Below are 23,802 nucleotides of genomic sequence, written 5' to 3'. Positions count from 1 at the left end.
AAGGCTTCCCCCAAGAATTTCGATAACGACTGGTCCTTTGCTGCCCGTATCCAGGTACCTTCACCATATCGTCGGTTCACCTAGTGGGGGGCCTACCCAAATTAAGTCTTCCGGCCTTCTTCCTATCTACCTGGAAACACTTCATTGTAGCCTTATAAAAATCGAGTAGTAAGTAAACTAAGGCCGAGTTGCACCACGTTACTTAACGGTAACTATAACAATATCCGGTGTTTTTTGTATGGAGTTTGACAGATTTTTGACGTTTGTCAAAGTTAAAGTAAGATGGTGCAACCCAGCCTAAGTAAGCAATCTGTAAAAAATGGGTAACTGACCTCTTTTCCACGCCAAATTACGAGTATACAAACAAAAACACAACGTTTTAGCTTTTTAAACAGTCTATTAGTTTCATTGAACTGTTAAACTAGATTTTGAGTTGCCTATAAATATTAATTCTTTCTCGATCACAGGATTACGCGTTCGTAGTAACAGCCACCGACGGGGCCATTGACAAAAGGTTCGGGACCGCATCTGTCACTGTTCAAGTTGAAGATATTCCGGACGAAGTGCCTGTGTTCCCGCAATCTTTGTACTCGGTTCACGTTCCCGAAAATGCGGCCAACTATCCTGTGGTTAAAGTTCACGTGAGTACTTGAGTTATGTTAGCTCTTTTCTTATCTTTTAGCAGATAGATCAAGAATCATGTGCGGAAAAAAAATAGTTTTGAATTTTGTAATGAACTCACTATAAAATACTTTTTGAACCCAAAAAGCTATAAGGTGGTAATAATTTTTGAAATAGACAGTAGATACACGCCCGTATTCACAAACATTACGATGAGGTCTCACAGTGCGCGTGTACGCACACGAAACAATCACAGAGCTCTATTCAGCGCTGGGCGTTCGATTGCTGCTTTACTTAAGCAAGCATCGTTTGTGTATACGGGCGTAAGTCTTCATCAGTTAATAAATAAAGCAATGTAGACATTCACATTTGGAAAATGATAAATTTGCTCAATTTCATTGAAAAAAATCAATGTTTTAAAGTTTTTTAAGCGCCGAAAAGTTTGCTGATTATAGCTAACTATTGTAACTGTGCTCGCCACTTCTATAGTGGTGCTAACTGGTATCGCAAATTATAGTAACTTTTATTCATACAATTTCTTCAAATTATTCCAGGCGGAAGACCCTGACACCACTCCCGAGATAACCTACACGATAGTGATGGGCGATACAGACTTATTCTCCATCGAGCGCAAGTCAGGCATGATCCGGACGCTGCGGCCTTTAGACCGGGAGATGATGGCGCGACACGAGATTATAGTCGGCACTGAAGAGAATAGCAGCGAGGAACCCAGGGCTACTACTACTGTGGAAGTGTTGGTCGATGTGAGTATTACTTTAGACCTTATTCCCTTCTCTTAACGTACACTTTAGTGATGGGAGATAGACTTGTCATCTATCGAGCGCAGGCCTTTAGACCGAGAGATGATGGCGCGACACGAGATCATAGTCGGCACTGAGGAGAATAACAGCGAAGAACCCAGGGCTACTACTACTGTGGAAGTGTTGGTTGATGTGAGTATTACTTTAGACCTTATTCCTTACTGTTAAAGCAAACTTTAGTGATGGGAGACAGACTTGTCATCTATCGAGCGCAGGCCTTTAGACCGAGAGATGATGGCGCGACACGAGATCATAGTCGGCACTGAGGAGAATAACAGCGAGGAACCCAGGGCTACTACTACTGTGGAAGTGTTGGTCGATGTGAGTATTACTTTAGACCTTATTCCTTAATGTTAAAGCACAATGGGAGACAAAGACTTAATCCATCGAGCGCAAGTCAGGCACGATCTGCTTAGTGAGAGTTTACACCAATCGTCATCACTAGCGTTCGTTAATTCTTTCGTTTCAGCCAAGTGACGTCCACTGGTGGACAAAGGCCTCCCCCAAGGAGTTCTATAACGACCGGTCCTGCGTCATCGCTAGCAACTACGTAAAAATCATGTAGCTTTACCATGAGTTTACTTTAAACGTCATCGCTAGCGAGTGCGGCAAAAAACATCTATGAAGACAAGTACCCTGGACGCTGCGGCTTTTAGACCGGGTGATGAATCATTTTCTGTGCTCTTTGACAGCATCTTGCAATTAAGCTGATTTACTCGTATTATTAAAGTATCAGGCGCTGTTCTAATTATTAGCAGGCCCAAAGATTGTCAGGATACAATGCTCTATAACATTAGCTTTATCGTTGTATTTTCAAATTACAGGACAAAAACGACAACGCGCCAATCTTCACATCGGTCGTCCGTCCGATCACGATCGAAGACTCCTCTCCCATTGGCAGCCTAGTTCAAACCGTCACCGCAGTGGACGCCGACGCGACCGCTCCTAACAACCGCGTGCGATACAAGTTGGTTGGCCGCGGGAAGGCGTCTAAATACTTCCACGTGGAGCCCGATACGGGGGCGGTGCGGGTCCGAGACGATCTGCGGAAGGAAGCCGATAGCGAATACACTGTGAGTGTCCTATTGATAGTCCAGTGGGTCTAGACAAAGTGCAAATTATAATCGCAAACCAGCCGCAAAGTGTTCGAAAAGCCCCTTTTTTGTATGGAGTTTTGACGTATTCGATTTTCGATTCGATCAAAAAGTGCGTTTTGTCTAGGGGGGCAGTTTTGTAGTCACCTACGTATGTAAGGTCTACAACTTCTTCGTGACGTCTGTGTGGCTAGTACACACAGGTTTTTTACTCTATGCGCGAATGAGTCTGACAGCTAATATACTGTAAGTTTTACAGATTCCATTGGATGTCCATTTATAGCCTACTGTAGTATCTTCTGGATGGTTCGTAGTTTTATCAGCCACTACCACTACATCCTGACATCAGTCTGTGTGCCTGGTATTGGTTGAAATAGTCCATACAGTGCAGCACTAACAACGTCGATTATACCACAGAATACGTACAGAAGTTTTAATTAGGTATTTAAAAAAAATATGCTCAATGTCAATAACAATATGGTGTAATTTAGCCTGTCTCTTGAGTCAAGCACCATTTTGTTGACAAACGTCAGTGATCGGCACTGCGCCGAAGCTATAGGGCTGACTTCGGTAAAATGATGTGACGTGAGGTGCCAAACTGCGGAAAATGGCGGAGGAAAAACATGATTTAGCATGAATTATCATGAATTACCACTTATTTACCTCTCAGTGTCTTGAGGCAACTTAAAAAAGTACATTCTGTGTTTTTATTATTATTTAGGCAGTTTAAATACTGCACAGTATTTAGTACACCATTTTCTTTATTTTCTTCCATCATACACAAGAATACGCGTGCGTGAGTCAATGTTCGCTCGTATGTGAGGCCTTGTCGAATAGTATCCTGTAGGTGGGCCATCGTGCGTGTTTTGTTTTCGATGTAAACTCGCGGAGATGAACAGGCCTGATTATACATAATCTTATCGTTAAAGTGTGATAGACAAAAAGTGCACGTGACTTTTTACTCCTACAAGTATAACAAAAAAAAGTCACGTGCACTTTTTAATTCATTAACGCATCTTAAGAGTTGTTGGATATGATATAACATAGTCTCAATGGTTGAGTTTAGATTTCCCAATCTTAAAGAAGCTTTATTGTTTGCAGGTCGACGTGCAAGGGTTCGACCAAGGCGAGCCCGTGATGTCTTCAGTCACCAGCCTGACTGTGTACGTCAGTCACTCCGCCACCGTTCCTCCAGATGTAAGTATCTGTAAATACTTTATTAATATAAAACATTCTCATTTAAACGACACTAATCATACCTCATCATGTTTAACAGTTTTGAAATAATATTTATAGATCGGTTCATTCACGAAGACGCGCCCCACCAAATTTTGGTCGAGGGAAGCGCGGTGCGGAGAGTTTGATCCGAGCAATAGTGTCATTATTGTCGTGTGTACTCATGGATAATTTAGCGTGTACCGATAACACTCAAACATTAGCGGAAGAATGGTGGGGCGCGTCTTCGTGGATGAAACGATCTACATTACATTACATATTTTAAACTTTTACTTGTTGTATTTTTCAAATTTTACATTTATCAATTATTTTAGTTATAAGTTCTGTGATCATAATTTGTTTCTTACTAATTTCGGCTATGGCAACCACTCATACTCAACTTCGATGTTGTAAGTACAAGATTTTAATGGTTATAACTACTTGTACATAATCATCTTAACTTTCCCGTTAACATCAGCTATATTAGCCGGGACACTGTAAATATAACTTTAAAACCTCCGGCTTAAGGCTTATTTTACACTCTCGCAAAATCAGTTACTATTCCAGGTGGGCCTCGGGTTCGCTGACACGCTGTACACTGAACACGTCGCTGAGAACTCGCCCAACGGGACGCTGGTACGAGTGCTGCCTTTGCTGAACAAGAGGGAACATTCGCCGGACATACCTTTGAAGTGCCGCCTTACGGAGTCGTCGCAATCAGGTACTTTATTTGAGTTAGAGTTTTTTTTTTTGCGTGATCGGTTAGAGGCTCTTATTCGGTGTCATTTTTCATTAATTTAGATTATTTATGCTTAGTATGGAGTACTGATTTGTACGTGATTTCTAAATTTCGAAATCCAAGCAAAAATTAGCAAGTTTTATAAGAAATAGCGGCTACCCGCCCGCTTCGCACTGATAGTTTAGGTATTTAACATAAAGTTTGGATTGTTATGGTGAAAGATTTTTGAAATGGGTACAGTAGTTTCGGAACCTATTCAATACAAACTGTAGGAGATTGGGATAGGAATGGGATGGGATACCTTCGATTGAGCAGACTCCACAGGACGGTCCAAGCTTGGTTCTTCTTTCACTTTCACAAACACTTGAATTTTTATTGAGATGAGTTTAGCGCGCGATTTGTGTTTATTTGAATTGGTTTATTTTGGATACTTATTTAGTATTAACGCCCAGATAGGTAGGCGAAGCGGCGCGTTGCGATGCGAGAGCGAGACTGAAGGTGGGAGGGAGAGGATAGGAAAAGGACTGTCAGAATGAGTGATAGAATAGTGTGACATGAGTTTGAAATGTATGAGGTTTTAATGCTGGCGCGTACAACTCCCCCGGCCTAGAGGTCTTCCTCTAGATTGAGTAGCGTTTGTAAAAAAAAAATAAAGTTAAAAACGCAAAAAAGCATGCGTTAGAGAGAACTAAACGAGTTAAATTTGAGTTAAATGAGCGTTAAAGTTGAGTTAAATTAAAGTTAAAGTTGAGTTAAATTGAAGTTAAAGAAAAATTAAAGTTAAAAGCATTATTTGAGTTACTGTAAAGGAAGAGGACAAACTCTAACTACAGGCCGAACATAAATACCGGTTGCAGTGCGAATCTTTAAGGTGCGAATGATTTTGTCCTTTCCGGGATATACTTCCACAACCACACCCAATGGCCAACAAAGAGGATGCGCATTGTCATCTTTTATAACAACAACAGAGCCCACATCTATCGGTTTGGTCACCGTATTCCACTTTTCACGGCGTTGTAGAGAAGTTAAATACTCCTGACTCCAGCGACGCCAAAAGCTTTGCACTAATTTATTGACTAACTGATAACGCGTTAACCGATTGTCAGAAATATCAGAGACATTCTCTACTGGTAAGAATTTCAGTGGAGTTATATTGAGAAAGTGATTGGGAGTGAGAGCGGATATATCAGATGGGTCAGAGCTAAGAACACACAATGGTCTACTATTCAATAAGCCTTCTATTTGTACAAGTACAGTGTTGAACTCTTCGTATGTTAACACTTGAAGACCAATAACTTTATAAAGATGCGTTTTTACATAACGAACATTTATCTCTGTGATGCCGTTAAAGTGCGGGCCATATGGTGGACTATGAAGAAACTTAATGCGTTGTTCAGCCAAATGTGAACTTAAATAATTTTTGTGAGAGTCAGATTCTAAAAGAGCGTAAATTTCGTCAAGCTTGCGTTTAGCGCCAATGAAGTTAGTACCTCCGTCGCTATATATCATGGAAACGGGGCCTCTTCTACAAATGAATCGACGAAAAGCGGCGAGAAATAGATCAGAGCTTAAGTCTGAAACTAACTCTATGTGTAGAGCCTTAGTTGTAAGACAGCAAAATAAACAAATATAAGCCTTCTGGCTTTTAACACCTCTGCGGCGAATGTGAGTAATAAAGAAGGGACCTGCATAATCGACCGATGTATAAACAAAGGCTTTAGCTTCTGAAACGCGAAATGATGGCAAGTCGCCCATAAGAGGGTTTGTAGATTTAGGGTTTAAACGAAAACAGATATTGCATTGATGCACTCTTTGACGTACTAAGTTACGTGCGGAAAGTATCCAAAATTTCTGTCTAAGCAGACTGAGTAGAAGTGAAGGACCAGTATGTAAATTACATACATGAAAGTAATCAACTAAAAGTTGAGTGAAGCGATGTTTAGGCGATAGAATGATTGGATGCTTTTGTCCATAGTTGAGTTGAGAGTGAGTGAGTCGACCTCCGACACGAAGTATATTATCAGAGTCAATGAAAGGGTTAAGTTTGAGAAGCGATTTGTTAAAGGGTTTATTATTTTTAATTGCGTGCATATCTTGAGTAAAAAATAGTGCCTGTATATGGCGTACTAAATAGAGTTCAGCGAGTTCTAAATCAGAGGATGTAACCACTCCGTTTGAACGTAGTATTTTAGCGAAGCGTAACACGTACACAGTAGCGCGTAATAATTTTGGGTACGTGGAAATGCGATCAATTAATCGATCGAAAAAGTGAGAGTTCGATTGAGAGTTTGTCTCTGAAACAAGAGCGATAGTTTTCTCTTCCAGTCGAACACTGTTAGATGAAACTTGAAATGGCTCGATAGGCCATTGCGAGATTGGCTGAGCTGTCCATTGAGGAGAGTGAAACCAATTTAATTGATTTAATAACGCTTTAGGAGTTACAGGTCGCGATATTACATCTGCAGGATTTTCATTTCCATTAACATGATGCCAAATTTTTGCGTTGAGTTTCGAATTAATTTCAGTAATTCTATTCGCAACAAATGTGTGAAATTTGTACGCGGGAGAATGTATCCACGTGAGAGTGACAGTCGAGTCTGAAAATGCGTAAATTGAGTTAACAGGATAACGATTCTCTATACTATCGCGAACCGATAATAAAAGATTTGTCAAGAGCAGCGCTGCGCACAGTTCAAGCCGCGCAAGAGATATTTTCTTTAAAGGCGCGACGCGCGATTTGGATGCGATAAGAAAGACTTCACCGGGTGAATCTGCATCAGAGCTCACGCGCACATAAACCACAGCTCCGTAGCATACTTCGCTGGCGTCCGCGAAGCCCATGATAGTGACGTGGCAACCCGCGGTGATTCCTATATGACGAGATATTTTTAATTGCGATAAATAGTTAATCTCACTATCAAACCGATTCCATTTATTTTTTATTGAGTCTGGAACTGGCTGATCCCATTCAAGTTCGCGCTGCCAGCATTCTTGAATTAAGAGTTTGAGAAACGCTGTCACAGGGCCTAGCAAACCCAAAGGGTCGAATAATCTAGCGGTTGCGGAAAGAATCGTGCGTTTTGTGCATTGGTCAGAGTTAGTAGAGTTAATTTTGTAAAGAAAAACGTCATCATTAGGTTGCCACTGCATGCCTATGATTTTTGTCGTAATTTCTGAGTCAGTGTCAAAATCGACGAGCTGTGGATTTTTATGCGAATCGGGAATCTTATTTATAAGCTCAGGGTTGTTCGAGATCCACTTAACCATTTTAAACCCCCCGGCCATGAACATCTTAACCATTTGATGGTAAGATTGTTCAGCTTTTTCTAACCCGTCCATCGATGAGACATAATCGTCCATATACATACAGGATTGAGCTTCAGACGCGGCGATAGGATAATTCGCGCGCTCGTCCTCAGCGAGTTGGCGAACGACACGCATAGCGAGGTAAGGCGAGCTAGAAACGCCAAAAGAAACCCTATTGTATTGATAAGTATCAATCGGTGATTCAGGATCAAATCGAAATAATATGCGTTGAAACGGGTGGTGATTTTGATCAAGCTTCACACAGAAATACATCTTTTCAATATCAGCAGATAAAGCGACTGAGAAAATGCGTAAGTTAATTAAAAGATCAAAAATATTACTTTGTAAGTTTGGGCCAGTGTAAAGAACATCATTTAACGACTTTCCAGAGGTTGTTTTACAACTTGCATCTAAAACGACTCGAGTTTTTGAAGTGAGTTTATCTGGTCGGTATACTGCATGATGAGGTATATAATAATTTGGAGTATTTTCCTCTGAATTCGATGCGTTTTCGACTTTTGACAGAAAACCGCGATCGATACAGTCTTGAATATTTTCATTATAGTTAGTGCGTAAGCCCGGAGTTGAGTCTAACTTTTTCTCTAAGTTATAGAAGCGACGCCTAGCAGTAAAGTAAGAATCGCCGAGTTCTGATGGGTCGAGTTTAAATGGCAAAGAAACGGTATACGTCCCAGAGTCGTCGCGAGAATGAGTTGATTGGAAAATGTTTTCACATATATCATCGTCAGGGCTGATGTGTCTCTTAGTAGGTACACTTTCAAGCTCCCAAAAGCGTTGCGTGAGTGATTCTAATGAGTGCGAGTCTACATTGCAAAAGAATGCTTTATTATCATTGCGTGAATGAGCTGAGTAGCACTGAGCGCGTCCCATAGCGAGATATCCGAGCGTGGTTTCGATGGCGATGACAGAGGATTGCGGTGAAGTTATTTTATTACTACCTAAAAGAAGCGGGAATATCTCATTGCCTAACAAACAATCGATTTCAGCAGGGATATCGAAGCTGTCATCAGCCATAGGAAGACCTTGTAAATGCGATAACTGGGTTATGTCAACCCTTACATTAGGTAAATAATCGGTTATTGTATCAATGACGCGTGCGTTAATAGTGTATTTACACCTGGGATCAAAGCGTGAGGCAATTGTGAAAGATACATATCCCAGCGACACACTTTCAGACTGACCTATGCCCTTAATAGTGGTAGGTAGCGGATTGACTTTGAAGTTCAGTCGCGCACAACATTTATTTGTGATAAAGTTGCTCATCGAACCTGTGTCTAGAAACACGCGTAATTTTTGACACGTCTTATTATTGTCATAAGTATACACTGACGCGGTGGGTAATAAGACCGTGGTACTAGATTCATCAGCGATCGACGGCGTGACTGCAGAGAGAGACACATTGTTGGTTGGCATCGATTGCAACGGCGGCGTGACCGGACCGGGCGCGGACATGGACGCGTCGGTCGGCGAAAGCGTCGCGCTGCAAGTCAGCTGTTGTGACGTCATAGGTCTATTCACGTTAAAATTATCTATATGAATAAGAGTGTGATGTTTCCGTTGGCAAACTGAGCAACGATTTTGAGATCTGCAATCTTTAATGTTATGAAAGCCTAAACAATTGAGGCAAAAGTTACATTTAGTAACTAAAGAGTGGCGAGTTGGCGCATTTTTCGAGCGAAAATAACTGCATTTGAATAGGGCATGTTCAGGTTCCGTCTTACAAAGTTGACAATTCTTGCGTACAGCGGATGGAGTGTATGAGCCTTGCGAATTCGGTAGAGATTGGAAGTAATGTTGATTGGGTTTTACTCCAGAAGCTGTATTAGAAACAAACGACTGTGTCGGTTTCGAGTTTTTAGACTGCGATGCGAAATTCGTTTTATTATTAACGTACGGCTTATTCTGCGTAAAAGATGAGCGTAAAGAATGGATCTTATTCTGTTCTTTTATAAAAGTCTTGAGATCATTAAACGTAGGCATTTTTACGTGCTTAATGGATTGTTCAAATAAATTTAGAGTGTCTTTGTCTAATTTACTGAGAGCAATATGAGTCAAAATGAAATCGGAAAGGTCCTCAATCTGTAAACGTCGTAAGGCAGCTTCAGCTGAGCAATACTGTTCCAAAAATTCATCTAAAGATTGCGATTTGAAGTTTATTAATTGTTCCAAATACATAGAGGCTTGTACTCTTATGTCTTGGTATTTTTCTAATAGGTTGTTCCAAATTATGTAATAGTTCTCACCAGTAGGTGGAATACCCGAGCAAATTGTAAGTGCTTTTCCGGAAAGTTTTCCTATAAGGTATTGAGCCTTTTCACCTGGAGACAAACCAGTGTTCTCATGAATAAGCGTTTTAAAATTTTGGTAGAAAACGGGCCACTTGGAAGGGGCTCCGTCGAAAGAGACTAGTTCTAAAGGCGGTAATTTTTTTACGAAATCCTGTTTGCGACGCTCTGTGCTGGCCTTTAGTTGTGCGATGGAGCTTTGCACCGAAAGGATGTTACAGTACAAATCGTCAAACGAGTTGAGTGCGGCAAATGTAGGTTTGAGTTCCTCATCATTTTTCATATAACACAAATTAAGTTCGTCAATGGTATCAAGAAAATCCGATCTCGTTTTTTCAATCGAATGCATGCGAGACATGAAAATTTGTTCAATCTGAGGGTCGGAGACCTTTAGGCTGAGGTCGTATAGTTCCTGAACCCTCTGAAAAAGCGCTTCTTTTTTAGCTTCAAGCAAATTAATTTTGCGTTTTACTCCCTCCATTGTATTGTAGGTGAGCAAACACACGCACGAGAGCTAGCGTTAAAAAATGAGTTGAGTTGTGCGTATTTATTTATAATCCAGTAGGAAAATAAAATGCGTAGCGTATGTAAGCGAATTTGAAATTGAATTGAAATAAAATTTTAAAAGATTGAATTTAAAAATACACGTGTTTACAAACAACGAGTTGACGTTTGAGCGAATAGTAATTTCTAGAATGTGTCAAATATCAAACGAATCGAACTTTCCAGAAAGAATGTGTCAAACGAGCGAATTTTCTAGAATTTTCTAGAGAGTTGTCAAAATGACGGATGCGTGAAAATGTGTAGTTGTGATTTTCTGTAAGTGTAAAGGATAGGAAATGAACCATGCGGCTCGGTAGGACCAGAAAGGAGTTGTAGGAGATTGGGATAGGAATGGGATGGGATACCTTCGATTGAGCAGACTCCACAGGACGGTCCAAGCTTGGTTCTTCTTTCACTTTCACAAACACTTGAATTTTTATTGAGATGAGTTTAGCGCGCGATTTGTGTTTATTTGAATTGGTTTATTTTGGATACTTATTTAGTATTAACGCCCAGATAGGTAGGCGAAGCGGCGCGTTGCGATGCGAGAGCGAGACTGAAGGTGGGAGGGAGAGGATAGGAAAAGGACTGTCAGAATGAGTGATAGAATAGTGTGACATGAGTTTGAAATGTATGAGGTTTTAATGCTGGCGCGTACACAAACATACAAAAACTTTTAAGTGATGTTATGATAACAAATGAAGTAAAGCATCTTTATCGAATTTTTGAAAGATTTATTATAATTTTCTCGTACCTATATCAACATTATTTTTATTCCAGGAATATTCTACGTCAAGCTAACCGAAGACCGAGACTGCGCGATCTACCTCAACACAAGCTCACTGGACTACGAGACCCTCTCCGAATACTCCTTAGAAGTCCAACTGGAGTCCATCCAGGGTCTCATAAACCCGGAGACCAGTAAAGCAGTTGTAAAGGTCCACGTGACCGATGTCAATGATAACGCGCCCGCGTTCGTGTTCAAAGAACAGAGCACGATAGCTGGTGCTGTGGGGAAATACTTCGCGATTGTTACTAAAGATATGCTGCTGGATACGAATGTGCTGCAAGTCAAGGTTAGTAGTTTAATAATTAGCGCTTAACTGAGTATTTCCTGAGGTAGTGAGAGGTGTGAACTTCAGTCAGAAGTTACGTCATACGACGACGTTACGTGACGTCACTGTTACCTAAGCTCTCTGTTACTGTTACTCTCTGGCTCAGGGACCTATAGATAAAAGACGATTATCAATTTCTAATACTTTCGTTTTAGAAATTGATAATCGTCTTTTATCTAAAAATGTACTTTCTGCCAAACAATGCTCTCTAAGGGTTGTGTCTCACTTAACACCAGGTGCGATTGCGGTCTAATACCTGCCTTGTCATGCATAAAAAAAAATCTGAATCTCCTCTCCTAACTCATAGAAAACCGTATGATTGGTTGTATTTCATACATGCTCATTCATACATCCATACATTCATACTATATCGTCAGGCCTTAATTCGGTCCTGCTAAATTTCTAAACATTTAAGATTCTCCGTTTTCATATCTTCTCAATAAGTATCTTTTTAACTTTTTCATTATAATTTCACAGGCTAAAGACAAAGACAGCGGCGACTACGGCAAGATAGAATACCACAAGCACTCCTGGCCCAAAGCAGCGGAGGAATACTTTGCACTGGATGCTGACACAGGAGTCATAAGCAACGTCAAGACGTTTGACAGCGTGCCCAGTGACGTGCTGCCTTTCAAGTTCAGCGTGACAGCGAGAGACAACCCTAGTTCGCCACAGGATTATAATATTGCTAGAGTTTCTGTTGTTGTGAGTATTTTATCACATTTTTTTATTGTTCTGCTTCCATGAAAGTTCGTAGTGGACAGAGGCTATGTATAAAATGTCAGTGAATTTCGGGTTTTTCCTTAACTTGAACATACATTATTACGAAATAAGAAGCCTTAAGGTTCTAAATGTTAGGAAACTCTTACCTATTTAAAATAAAGATTTGGAATTCACGTTAACCACTTAGGCAATTTGTTAATAATAGATTTGTTCTTTTGCGAAATTATTTTTCTTTTACTGTTACGAAATTATTTGTAACACAGTTCTCGTTCAAATCTTTTATGTGAAAATATTTGATAAATTATTTTTATTTTCAGGTAAATCTCCTCCAAAAAGAAAACCAACTTGTGGTAGAAGTTTCCAATGTCAACACTGAATCTATGGGCCGCCGAGCGCGTAGCGTCCTCGCAGCCATAGAGAAAGAGAGCGGGCTTGTCGCTGGTCTAGAGAAATTAACTTATAGACATTACCTGGGAGTAAATGGCACGTTAGAGAGTGATACTAAAGGAACGGATATGTGGCTATATCTGGTCGATCCTTCTACAGGGAGGATATTGACCAGAGAGTCAGCTTCTGCGAAGAAGTAAGTAATAAAGTCATTAATTTAATTTTGGCCCAAAATGATCCAATGTAAATCTGATTTTAAGAAGATATTGGAATAAAATATTTCTCATTTTGTTGGTACTGCTGAGACCTAAACTAACTATTCCTATAGGCTGATCTATAAACGTATAATCAAATCGAAAATCTTAGCAATCGAAAATTATTTTAATCTGGTGTCTAATAAAACCCTTTATTGTTGAAAATCTTAACTATATACAACTACCTGCTGATAGTTGAACTGTTAACACCTTGAACTTGATTGAGATGGAATACGTTTTATTTCAATGATAAAAATTCAACCCTATATTGGTTAGGCCTCTTTGTGCATTTCTAAACCACCACTTCTTTCAGGGCCGTCGAAAGCGGCGTCCACAAAGCTGTAGCAGCCAGTCTACAATCGCCAGTTAGTCAAGTGCGAGCGCCGTTAGTGCCCGCAGAGCAGCCCAGAAGGCCGACGCATGTGGCCGCGGCACCTTTAGCTACGGCCTTACCGGCTGCCTTGATAGCATTGGCGGCTTTGGTTCTAGTAGCAGCAACTGCAGCCACGATATACATCTGTGCTTCTTGGAACAGGTAAATACCCTAATACATTTTGTAAGACGTAAAATAGCTCAGAAGGCCGACTCAGAAAGTCATAGCCCTTTTAGCTACGGCCTTACCGGCTGCCTTGATAGCATTGGCGGCTTTGGTGCTGGTAGCGGCAACTGCTGCTACGATATACATCTGTGCTTCTTGGAACAGGTAAAATTAGTCTTAAGCCACATATGACTACGTAGAATTCTATAGCAGCGTTACAACGGTGTTACCAGCTGAATTGAGTATTGAGCTTTGCACTATAATGAGAACTTAAGTGCTTCTTAGAAATCTCATAAAACAGCTACAAAGGCTGACTTAGAATGACTTGTGGACCTGCCTAATCACAATCCCTTTAACAACGAAGAACCTTCATGTAGTTCTTGGAGCAAGGTAAAATTCGTGGTCTCACACAAACGTCACGTAGCAATGTGAATATACATTGTCTCTTCCCAGTATTTTTATTTCGTATTTTAATTTCAGTACTCTAAATTAAATTGTTCCTTTGTCCAGGTACAAGAAACACAAAGAGCAAGCGATCCAGCAGTACGGGACTCTTAGTATGAGCATGCCGCCTCCCAGACCGCCGTCGGGATACGAGTCAAGTGAAGACGAGCCCGCGCCGAGATACGAGACTCAGGTTAATTAACAAAATTATCCTGTCAAAGTGACAGATAGATAGTTAAAAATAACCAGTGTCGTAGTAACACTGAGGCTGTACCTATGAGTGAACAACAAGCGGATACACTCGACCTTTACGCCCGTATTTACAAACGATGCTTGCTTAAGTGAAGCAGCAAATCGAACGCACAGCGGTGAATAGAGCTATGTGATTGGTTCATATGTCCTCCTGTGCGTTCATGCGCACTGTGAGACCTCATAGTAATGTTTGTAAATATCAGCATTAAAGATGTTACTGGATGACAACACATTCCGCACCGCATGTGGGTGGTTCCAATGACTAAACCCCATTGTCTCAGACAGATGATCATTATTGCCATTGATAGAAAAAAATAAAACCGTTTTTGCATAATAAGTACTTGCGTCATCAACTATTGTACATCTTAATCCACTGTAGAAATGTTTAATTAGTAAATATAGTGTTGTTTACGCTTAGTTACTCTTGCAGAAAATATTGTTGGCAAATATATTTGTCAATATTTAAGTCAACATTCTAAACAATCGACGTCACTTAAAAGCAAATGTTGTGGAATCTTACGTGGTTGTTATAGCGTCTATTTTCCTTTGCCCACAGGTTCTCAACATGGCGGTGGACGATGCAGACTTGCAACTGGACTTCAGTCCAAACAACCACGCGTTCAACATCCACAGTGTGCAATATTTATCCAAAGACAATGGTATGTGAATTTAAATTGTTTACTATAAACAATTTGTTTTTTTTTTTATCGACGCAACTTTGTACACAAATGTTGACAGCAAAAGAATAATGGATGTCTCAATTAAAACAAATGAAAAGTGCATTGTCATTGAAATAAACATCTACTCATATTATAATAGTATTTCAAACTCGAGATAGTAATTTCAAACTCGTTTATTACCTGCATTTCTTTTTTTTTTGTTACGGCAGCCAAACCTCTTTAAAAGATATATCTGGGCTAATAATGCCCACCTTTAAATTAAAAAAAATTGCAACTTTTTTATTAACGCAACAAGATATTTGAGCTATTAACAAAATATACAACCCCCGCTTATGTTTCATTATTTATAAGTGCATTTTAGAATACATATTTTTTTATCTTATCAGGAGAACGCAGCCCAACTCTCTCCGAAACAGCCACCACCGCAAGAGCGTCAAGCGTCAACGAGAACGGTGGTACGCTCAACAACAGTCACTTCGACACTTTGGCGAACAACTCAACCATCGCTCGCAACACTCAGACCCTCAACCGACGAGTGCCTAACAACCACGCATTGAACAACGCTCTAGGAACGTTACCGAGAGTCAACAACAATAATGTTGGTGGGGGATTACTAGCAGCGACGCTTGGGAGGAAGATAAACGGTGGGAACAACCATAAGAAGAAAGCCTCGCAGCCGATCATGGCTTATGATGAAATTCCGGGGCTGCAAAGGTGAGACTTTATACAGTGCCATCTAGTTTTACTAAGGAATGCTTGTGCTATGGGAACTAGACATACGTTTATAACATACATAAATACGAGTACTATGCAAGGACTTATTTAGAAAACGCCCAGGCCAAACACATTAGTGTTCAATAAAAGTTTGAATTGAGTCTCTGGCATAAGCGCCATATTAACGTTCTATTTTTTGTGTCTGAAATGATGATGATGACGATAATAATAATGATAAAAACGACCTTTTACACTAGATAATTTCATCTATACTTATAACTAATATTATAAATGCAAAAGTAACTGTCTGTCTTGCTTTCACGCCTTAACCACTGATTTTGGTGAAATTTAGCATAGAGATAGTTTGCATCCCGGGAAAGGATATATAGGACATTTTATCTCGGTTTTTGAAACAGGGACGCGCGCGATAACGTTTTTCTGTGACAGACAAAATAGCACGCGGGCGAAGCCGCGGGCGGAAAGCTAGTTTGCAATAAAATATCGTATCTCCAATGTAAATTTTACTAACCAAATAGAGAAAAGATTAGGTACTCTGTAGTCTCCGCGGTAATATTTAACTCTTAATCTATTTAAACAATAACCTTATTTCATAACCTTAACACTTACATGAAACATACCCACTATTTAATTAGTTCACACACCTTACTCATTGTACACTCAGTCAGGTCAAACTTACTACAGTGGATGTTTAGCCGTATGTCTTTCTCATAAGGTTTAAAATTAATTAACGAATCTTGTCGCTATCTGGCAAGGTTTATGTGACTACGTTTATTACTGTTTGCTTTGGCCGAGCCATTTCTTGTTTCTCTTTGATATTTTAGGTCTGCTATTAATGAAACAGGGATCCATTCTACTTTTGATGTTAGTTAACGTTATAATGAGACCCTATCACGTGCACGAATAATTTAAAGAGTATTTATTTTAAGTGAAAACACGTTAGTTTTAGAACAAGCAGAGGTTGTATCGTTGTTAGGGTTCGGACAAACCAACGCGATCACACCGCGATCAGCCGGCGTGCTGCGATGACGACCAGACCTAAATGCATTGATCGCCATCGCTGCACGCCGGTTGATCGCGTTGGTTTGGCCGAACCTTTACTATGACAGAAGCTGGGTTCAATGTATCTTTTTGTATTGGCCTGGTTTAAACAGAAAGCTGTAAGCTGTTTATAAAAAAAAAAACTTAGTATTCATCAAAATCGGTTCAGCCAGTGCAGTCGCATGCATGATTACAGTCATCAAGTTCAAACAGCTTTAGGCGATTATCACACTGCGCCGCGCTCCGCGTGATTTCATATAAAAAATCCCGCGCGCAGACGCGTTGTGAGTGTGTTGTGCCGCGCGTGTTTTCTATACAAAATGAGGTATTTGCATACAATGATTAAATCTGTCATCCCGCGTACCGCGGCGGAGCGCGGCGCGCTGTGATAATCGCCTTACTGGTTTCTGATAAAGTTTCCAATAATACAATACATAGATTGCTATCTATCAAATAAAAGTTGTTCTACAGTGACTTGATTAACGTTGTAGTTTTTGACTGACAGTTATCTTCAGGGACATAATTACCAGGAAGTGTCATCAGACCCGGATCAAAAATAAAAACATTTTTAATCAAAAATATTTTATTCAATTTAGACCACTAGTCGCACTTATGATCCTTGTACTGATATAAATATTTTTCACAGGGCATCAGAGAACGACAACGTCACGTTTGGCAAAAGAAACTTCACGGGTTTCTCGTACGACCAATCACCGGTGGAGACCACGACGGAGCTATAGTGACACTTTAATAAAATTGGAGTAGGTATTTTAATGAAATGGTATAGGTAACATAAATTTGCTTTACTTTTTATTTACTCATGTTTTTTTGGCTTTTCTGGCTCCCTTTAATCCCTTTCCGTGAACTTGAAAAATGTAATTACGTTTATTTAAAAAATCCTGCTGTTTTTTAAGAAGATATTGTGTCAAATAAGATTCTGTCTTTATAGTAACATTATTATAAACATTGAATATGTCTAAAATGAAGACAAAACAAACAAATTTATGTTATCTGTTTGTACGGTCGTCAGCACATCAGCCTATCCTAAATTCTCAATTGATTTTCAACCTTTATTCTAATGGTGTAAAGTTAAAAATGTTATTAAAGATGAGTGATAGGTTGATCTGCTGTTTTCGGTACTTTTAAGAAAGTGAGAGTAGATAGATCGAAAAACAATATTGAAATGGTGAAGGCGATGGAATAAGTGTATAGTGACTTACCATTTGTTTTAAAGAAGTGAATAACATAGACTAAAAGTGATATACTTTCCGTCCGTAACACAGCACATAGACAAACTATGTGTTGAGTAGTTAGCATAATATGTGTTCAACGAATGTTAATATATTTTAAGTATGATATATCGCCGACTGAAAATACTTCAACGTGATGAAAGTTGATGTAAATAACGAATTTTTTAAATATTTTTGTACGTAATTGTGTATGCACTTACTTAGCGATGGCTAGTCTTTTATAATAATTGAACAAATTGTGCATAATGTAATAACTTATGGATGTGTATATAATTGAGGCATTACACAGTAGTGTATATTAGGTACCTGAGATGTAAATACAGGTACAAAATAATTTTGTATAAAATGTCATTGTCGAGTCTTTGTCATGAAGCTACAGATAAAAATGGAGGCCACACTCTGAATACCTACTTGAAGCATAAACTAAGTATCACTATCTCGCTCTCTGTGGGCAGACTCGCTCTTTCTAAATAAACAAAAAATATAAAATTGCTCAAATTCAATGAAATTCATGTAAAATCTTTATTTCTTGACATAGGTATCATTAAAAATGATAAGTGTAATAATTACTGGTAAAACGTTTTAGGAAGAAATTACTGTAAAAAATGTGAAAAATGCTTACAATGATCCAATGTCGGAAATCACGAAATAAACACTTACGCGTGGAATCTTATGTCACTTCCAGGACACCACGTACTACCGCAACCACGCACTACAAAATTTTGCACCAATTCTTGTGATAAAACAATGATTATTTCCTGTAAACAATCTCAAACGAAATTAACTGCTTAATAAACAAAATAGTAAACAACCGCCATGATGGGCCGGATTGGGCCGATGTTGCCACATGGTACCGATTACCCAGGAATTGGGATTGTAATTCCCTGATTCGCCAACACATTAAGCCTAAATGGCCGACAATTTTGTGATTTTTTATTTAACTAGGTAATCTTAGTTTCAAATGTTAATTATTTATTTGTTTAACTTCTGATTTGGTTAGTGAATTGGCTATTTCGAAGAATTTACAAGGAGATTTAAATCAGAAGATAGCAATACTACAGTTCACACTAAAAAGAGAGGTAGGGCCGCAGAGAGCGAGATAGATATAAGTAGGTATTTGACTCAAGTTTTTGTTCCAACTCTGCCCTCCATTTTTATCTTTAGCTTCATGGTCTTTGTTACCTATTTAAATCTTGCATTTTTGAAAAAAATTATTGTATCTATCACATTGATGACAGTTTATGTTTCGACATACATACTTGCCAGTGTTAGGGCTGTATCACATTATAGTTGTACAGTCGCCTTTATATAAACCTAAATAAATGTCTTCGATTGATTTCGAACCTTATGTTAATAAAATAAAGTTCATAATACATTGAAGATTTTTTGGTGTGTTGATATTTAGTTGACTGTACGCTAATCATTGAAGCAAAAGGTAGTTTTTAATGTATATTTTTGTAGAAAATATAGCTTCGGTACATGAGCTTTACGTGTAAGATGTTATTTTACGTGTAAATACGTTCGCATAATACCCTAATGTATGATAGAAAAATATATTTTCAAGATCTATGTGTGGTTCAGTCCTAACGCGTTTGTTTTCCGTTTTTATACGAATTTTGTGCCAGTTATTGTTAAATGTAACTTTAAGAATACAGTTTTGTACTTATCATAATAAAATAAGAATGCTCATTTTTTTTTTTCTAAATATTGAGAAGCGGATTTGTGCCAAAAGTTTTATAAAATGATTTTGATACGTTTTTTAACATTTGTATGTAATTATTGGCTAGATAAATAAAAATGTTACCTACCTATTCTATCCTTTGTAAATGAATTGTAAATTTTAATATAATTTTTATTCCACTGTGAAAATGAATGTGTAATATAATTTTTTAAATAGATTGTTCATATTTTTGTGGAATAAATTAATTTTTATTATTATTTCTTAATGTGTTGTTACTTTATTTAGAAAAACAAACCTTCACAAATGATATTAAAATTAAACTTGTGAATTAACTAAATATTGATCTACACTTAACTCGGTCAGTGTTCAGGCACACTTATGGGAGCGGCACTGGAGGGTGTTTTTGTAACGTCAAATGTCAGTGAAACTTCAAATCTCCTTCAGATTTATATTCTTCAGATAGATTGTCACGTTATAATAATATAATGTTTTCAACATCAGGAAACTTCTCTATTGAAATGCTTGAAGAGCAATTTATTTACAATACCTCTTTATCTTGATCATCTATTGAAGAACAAGAAATGCAAGTGGAGTTCTTAGAATCGTTTTCTAGTTCTGAATGAAGTGATAAGTTATAATTATGATACATAATAAAATTAGTTACATAAAGTAATATACGATTTACTTATTTTTCAAGACATTTTTCTATATTAAAAACCCGATATATAACCGCATTCTTCTTACACATACCTAAAATGTGTATTCGTACTTCATGTTCATTAATATTAAAGTCATAAAAGTAAAAAATTAAACAGTATCAAGATCGTTTAATCCAATTTACCCAGTATTGCTCTCAACAAAGTTTATTTTCCCTATTTGCCATGAGATTCTGGTACACCTTATAATAGATACACTTTACTACAAATAGTGTTAAAAATCGGAACCAGCACTTCGGTAATGATGGTGGCGCCCCCCAGTCAGTGTTACGGGTAGGACAGTTCGTTTTAGTTCATCTATTTATGACATTTATAGGAGGGCGCTAATACATCTTTGCCTCGATGAAATTTTATCGCAGCATATTATTTATTTTATTAGTTAAGTCCATGTGAGTGATCAGAACAAAAACTTATTAACAAAATATAGGTTATTATTTAAAAAGTACACAAATCAGAGGCTCCTAGTCTAAAATTCTTATAATCGAAATTAAATGATCTAAACTACAAATAAAAATGATTCAAACAGTACTTTAGACATTGAGACGCGTAAGGCACGGCGAAATTACATCTATTTATATTACATAATATTACAACTAATAGACACTCTTGGTAACAATATTTTATAAACTATCTTGCAAATCGTGATATGTACAAAAATATTTATTCCATCTTTCTTTACTATCTAGCTCAGTAATAAATATAAACTTTGTACTCAAAAACGAACATACAAAAAATGAACACGCATAAAACTTTTAAAATGCTGTTCTGTGATGATATCGTATAGTTAAAATGCAGCATTTAACCTTAAAAATAAATAATAGGTAACGTGCAAATTAGTAATCATAACTAAGCAGAATACACGAAACATATGCTGCGTTTACACTGCGCGGAAATTAGCCAAGTCAAGTCAAAAAAACAGTGGAGTGGGGATGAATTATGAATGAATTTCATCCCCACTCCTCTGTTTTTTTGACTTGACTCGGCTAATTTCCGCATAGTGTAAAAGCAGCATTAGAAATACAACACTTCAGAATGTAATTCACTTCACAGTATTGGCACCAGTTCACAAAACTGTTTCTTTCATATCGGTTAGTAGAACCGATACTCTTCAAATCAGGCACGCGAGTTCTCTCTTCTTTGCTTTTCCAGGTGTTTTCTGTGGTTGTGTCTTTTCCTTGCGATTACTGCTATTAGTATCACGACAACAGCCAACGCGACTGCTATACCTATCCACCAATACATGTTGTAAGATTCAGTCAGGTTAGGTTTTGATTCTAAAATTTTAACAGTCGTTGTCTCTACCCCGTCCTCATCCCCAGTATCAATAATATTGATTTTCGGCGATTCAGATAGATCTGGTATAAAATATGTTCATCGGATTCGACAGCGCTATTTTCGTCGAAATTTGCATCGAAATCGTACGTAAGGTCTTTCTCGTTTACGTTAAGTTCAGCAGGATCATAGCGATCAAGCGTCTATTCATTCGATATTGTTTAACACCTAAGATGTTTTTATAGTATAGATACGTTATACCCGCTCAAGACTGGCAATGCAAAAGTAAGCCAATTGTACTGCTTGCATTCAGTCGGGCATGATCGGTTGCCGCGAACAGCCACGAATGCACTTCCCGATTGCCTTCCTATAGTCTTTTTCACGTAAGATGATCCGTATGACACTTCAAGGTTATCCATATGACGCATACTACATATGCAGAATATTTTTGAAAAAATGTTTGTATTTTATTAGCAATATAATAAAAAAAAATTAACTACTTGTCTTGAAATATATAGTAAAATCTGAGTCTATTGATTATATTTTAATTAAATACGATGTAAAAATGTTTTTTATTTAATGTACGCAATGTGTGAAACGGAATAGATTTAGTGCTGGGGTATTTCTTGTATAATAAAATCGATTATTTCCGCGGTTCATCAATCGATTGCAGTGAATACTTAGTTATTAAAAATATCACAAAAATCAACTATATTTTTCGATTATTGACTGTAATAAACGCATTGAAAATAAATTAATAGTTTTTAATTTAAAGAAACAGAACTAGTACTTTTTAGGAATCGTTTTTTTGAACACGAACCTAGAAATTTGAATATTATCAATAAAAAATTGTTACAATAATATTTGTAATTAAAAAAAACATGTTTTTTGTTAAATAACACCTATACAAAATATTTCTCTAAAAGTAGGTTTTACTAACTCTTCGAAAAAAATCGATAGATAAATCGCTATGGTTTAGTTATGTGACATCTCTAAATCTTTCAAACTCGAAACGTCATACGGATCATCTTAGGTGAAAAAGACTATAATTGATTGTTAATATGCTTTCTTGCGTTTTTTGTTGGTGTACAAATTACACTGCCACTATTATGTACCAGAAAAATGTGTCATTTCATTCGTAAATACAGTTTTTTTAGTAAAATATTAAATGTATTTAATTTTATTCAATTTGACAAGTGTTGACGGTTGAATTTGACATGTGGCCACTGCCAGGGGAAGTTGGGCGAATATGTATCACTTATGAACTCTGCATTTTAAACTCACGCAATTTTTTTTCTTTAGAACAGAATATATTCCTGTGTTGACGTATTCATCAGAAATCCATCAATGCTATGGCTATTATTACTGTATGATTATAATAATTAATTTATGATCAAACGAAGAAGACTCACTTGAGAAACAAAATTATAGCGGAAACGAAAGTGCTAAAAATGCAGGTTGGGTAAAATATAATTCTACTTCCCGACCCCAAAAAGATTGCAATTATGTATAAAGAATCGAATTTTAGTCTTTTTTTAAAATCGCAATGACGTGTTTTTGTCGTTAATTTATATGTCGATAATTCGACTTTTAATCTCAGAGTACACCTCACAAATTTTGCACGTTGCTATACATAAAAATAATCCGGATTTAAAAACTCATTTTTTAAGACAAAAAAACAGACCTAAGTTGGTTTGAGGGAAAATAATAAGTTACGTTTTGTCTTGCTTTTCTTTAAATATTAGTTTGATAGTTCATTCGAAAATTCACTCTACCCCATTCTCCTTTCCTGTGCAAAATGTCTTAACGCATAGCTGTCATAAAATAGGACTATTTGCGCCATTTTAAAAGACAATAATGTAGGCGTATAACGTGTCTATTTATATGATATGCCATTGTTTATCACAGGATCGAATTGATCGTCTAAATATTTTTCTAACAATCGGTAGTAGTCAATTAGACCGGTGTATTCCAGGCCATTTTGTTTCTTGAATAGCAGATCTCTGACGAGTTCAGGCCATTTAATACTGAAGCCTTGGGACATTACGTCACTGGAAAAAATAATTCAGTAT

General features: G+C 37.8%; 2 protein-coding genes across 4 annotated transcripts in view; one reads left to right on the top strand and one right to left on the bottom strand.

The window, feature by feature from the left end:
* LOC135076666 (cadherin-99C) overlaps window positions 1–20,008 on the top strand; it is a 170,067-nt gene extending 150,059 nt beyond the window's left edge. The window contains exons 19-32 of the mRNA XM_063971086.1: window positions 468–641; window positions 1,176–1,385; window positions 2,267–2,515; window positions 3,638–3,733; window positions 4,319–4,472; window positions 11,426–11,721; window positions 12,238–12,465; window positions 12,801–13,066; window positions 13,438–13,659; window positions 13,702–13,827; window positions 14,173–14,299; window positions 14,915–15,017; window positions 15,425–15,752; window positions 17,458–20,008. Coding sequence (XP_063827156.1) covers window positions 468–641; window positions 1,176–1,385; window positions 2,267–2,515; window positions 3,638–3,733; window positions 4,319–4,472; window positions 11,426–11,721; window positions 12,238–12,465; window positions 12,801–13,066; window positions 13,438–13,659; window positions 13,702–13,827; window positions 14,173–14,299; window positions 14,915–15,017; window positions 15,425–15,752; window positions 17,458–17,551 — 2,673 coding nt within the window. The 3' untranslated portion in view covers window positions 17,552–20,008. The remainder of the gene's footprint in view (window positions 1–467; window positions 642–1,175; window positions 1,386–2,266; window positions 2,516–3,637; window positions 3,734–4,318; window positions 4,473–11,425; window positions 11,722–12,237; window positions 12,466–12,800; window positions 13,067–13,437; window positions 13,660–13,701; window positions 13,828–14,172; window positions 14,300–14,914; window positions 15,018–15,424; window positions 15,753–17,457) is intronic.
* Window positions 20,009–20,549: 541 nt separating this feature from the next.
* Window positions 20,550–23,802, bottom strand: part of LOC135076833 (angiotensin-converting enzyme-like) — a 37,060-nt gene continuing 33,807 nt past the window's right edge. For all 3 annotated transcript variants that reach the window (XM_063971301.1, XM_063971303.1, XM_063971302.1), the window contains one exon: window positions 20,550–23,781. In XM_063971301.1, the coding sequence (XP_063827371.1) occupies window positions 23,607–23,781 (175 nt within the window). In that variant the 3' untranslated portion in view covers window positions 20,550–23,606. The remainder of the gene's footprint in view (window positions 23,782–23,802) is intronic.

This window comes from Ostrinia nubilalis, chromosome 12, assembly GCF_963855985.1.
Source record: "Ostrinia nubilalis chromosome 12, ilOstNubi1.1, whole genome shotgun sequence".
NCBI classification, from domain to species: Eukaryota; Metazoa; Arthropoda; class Insecta; order Lepidoptera; family Crambidae; genus Ostrinia; species Ostrinia nubilalis.
The sequence above is the reverse complement of the archived record's forward strand: the minus strand, read 5'-3'. Positions and strand labels throughout refer to the sequence as shown.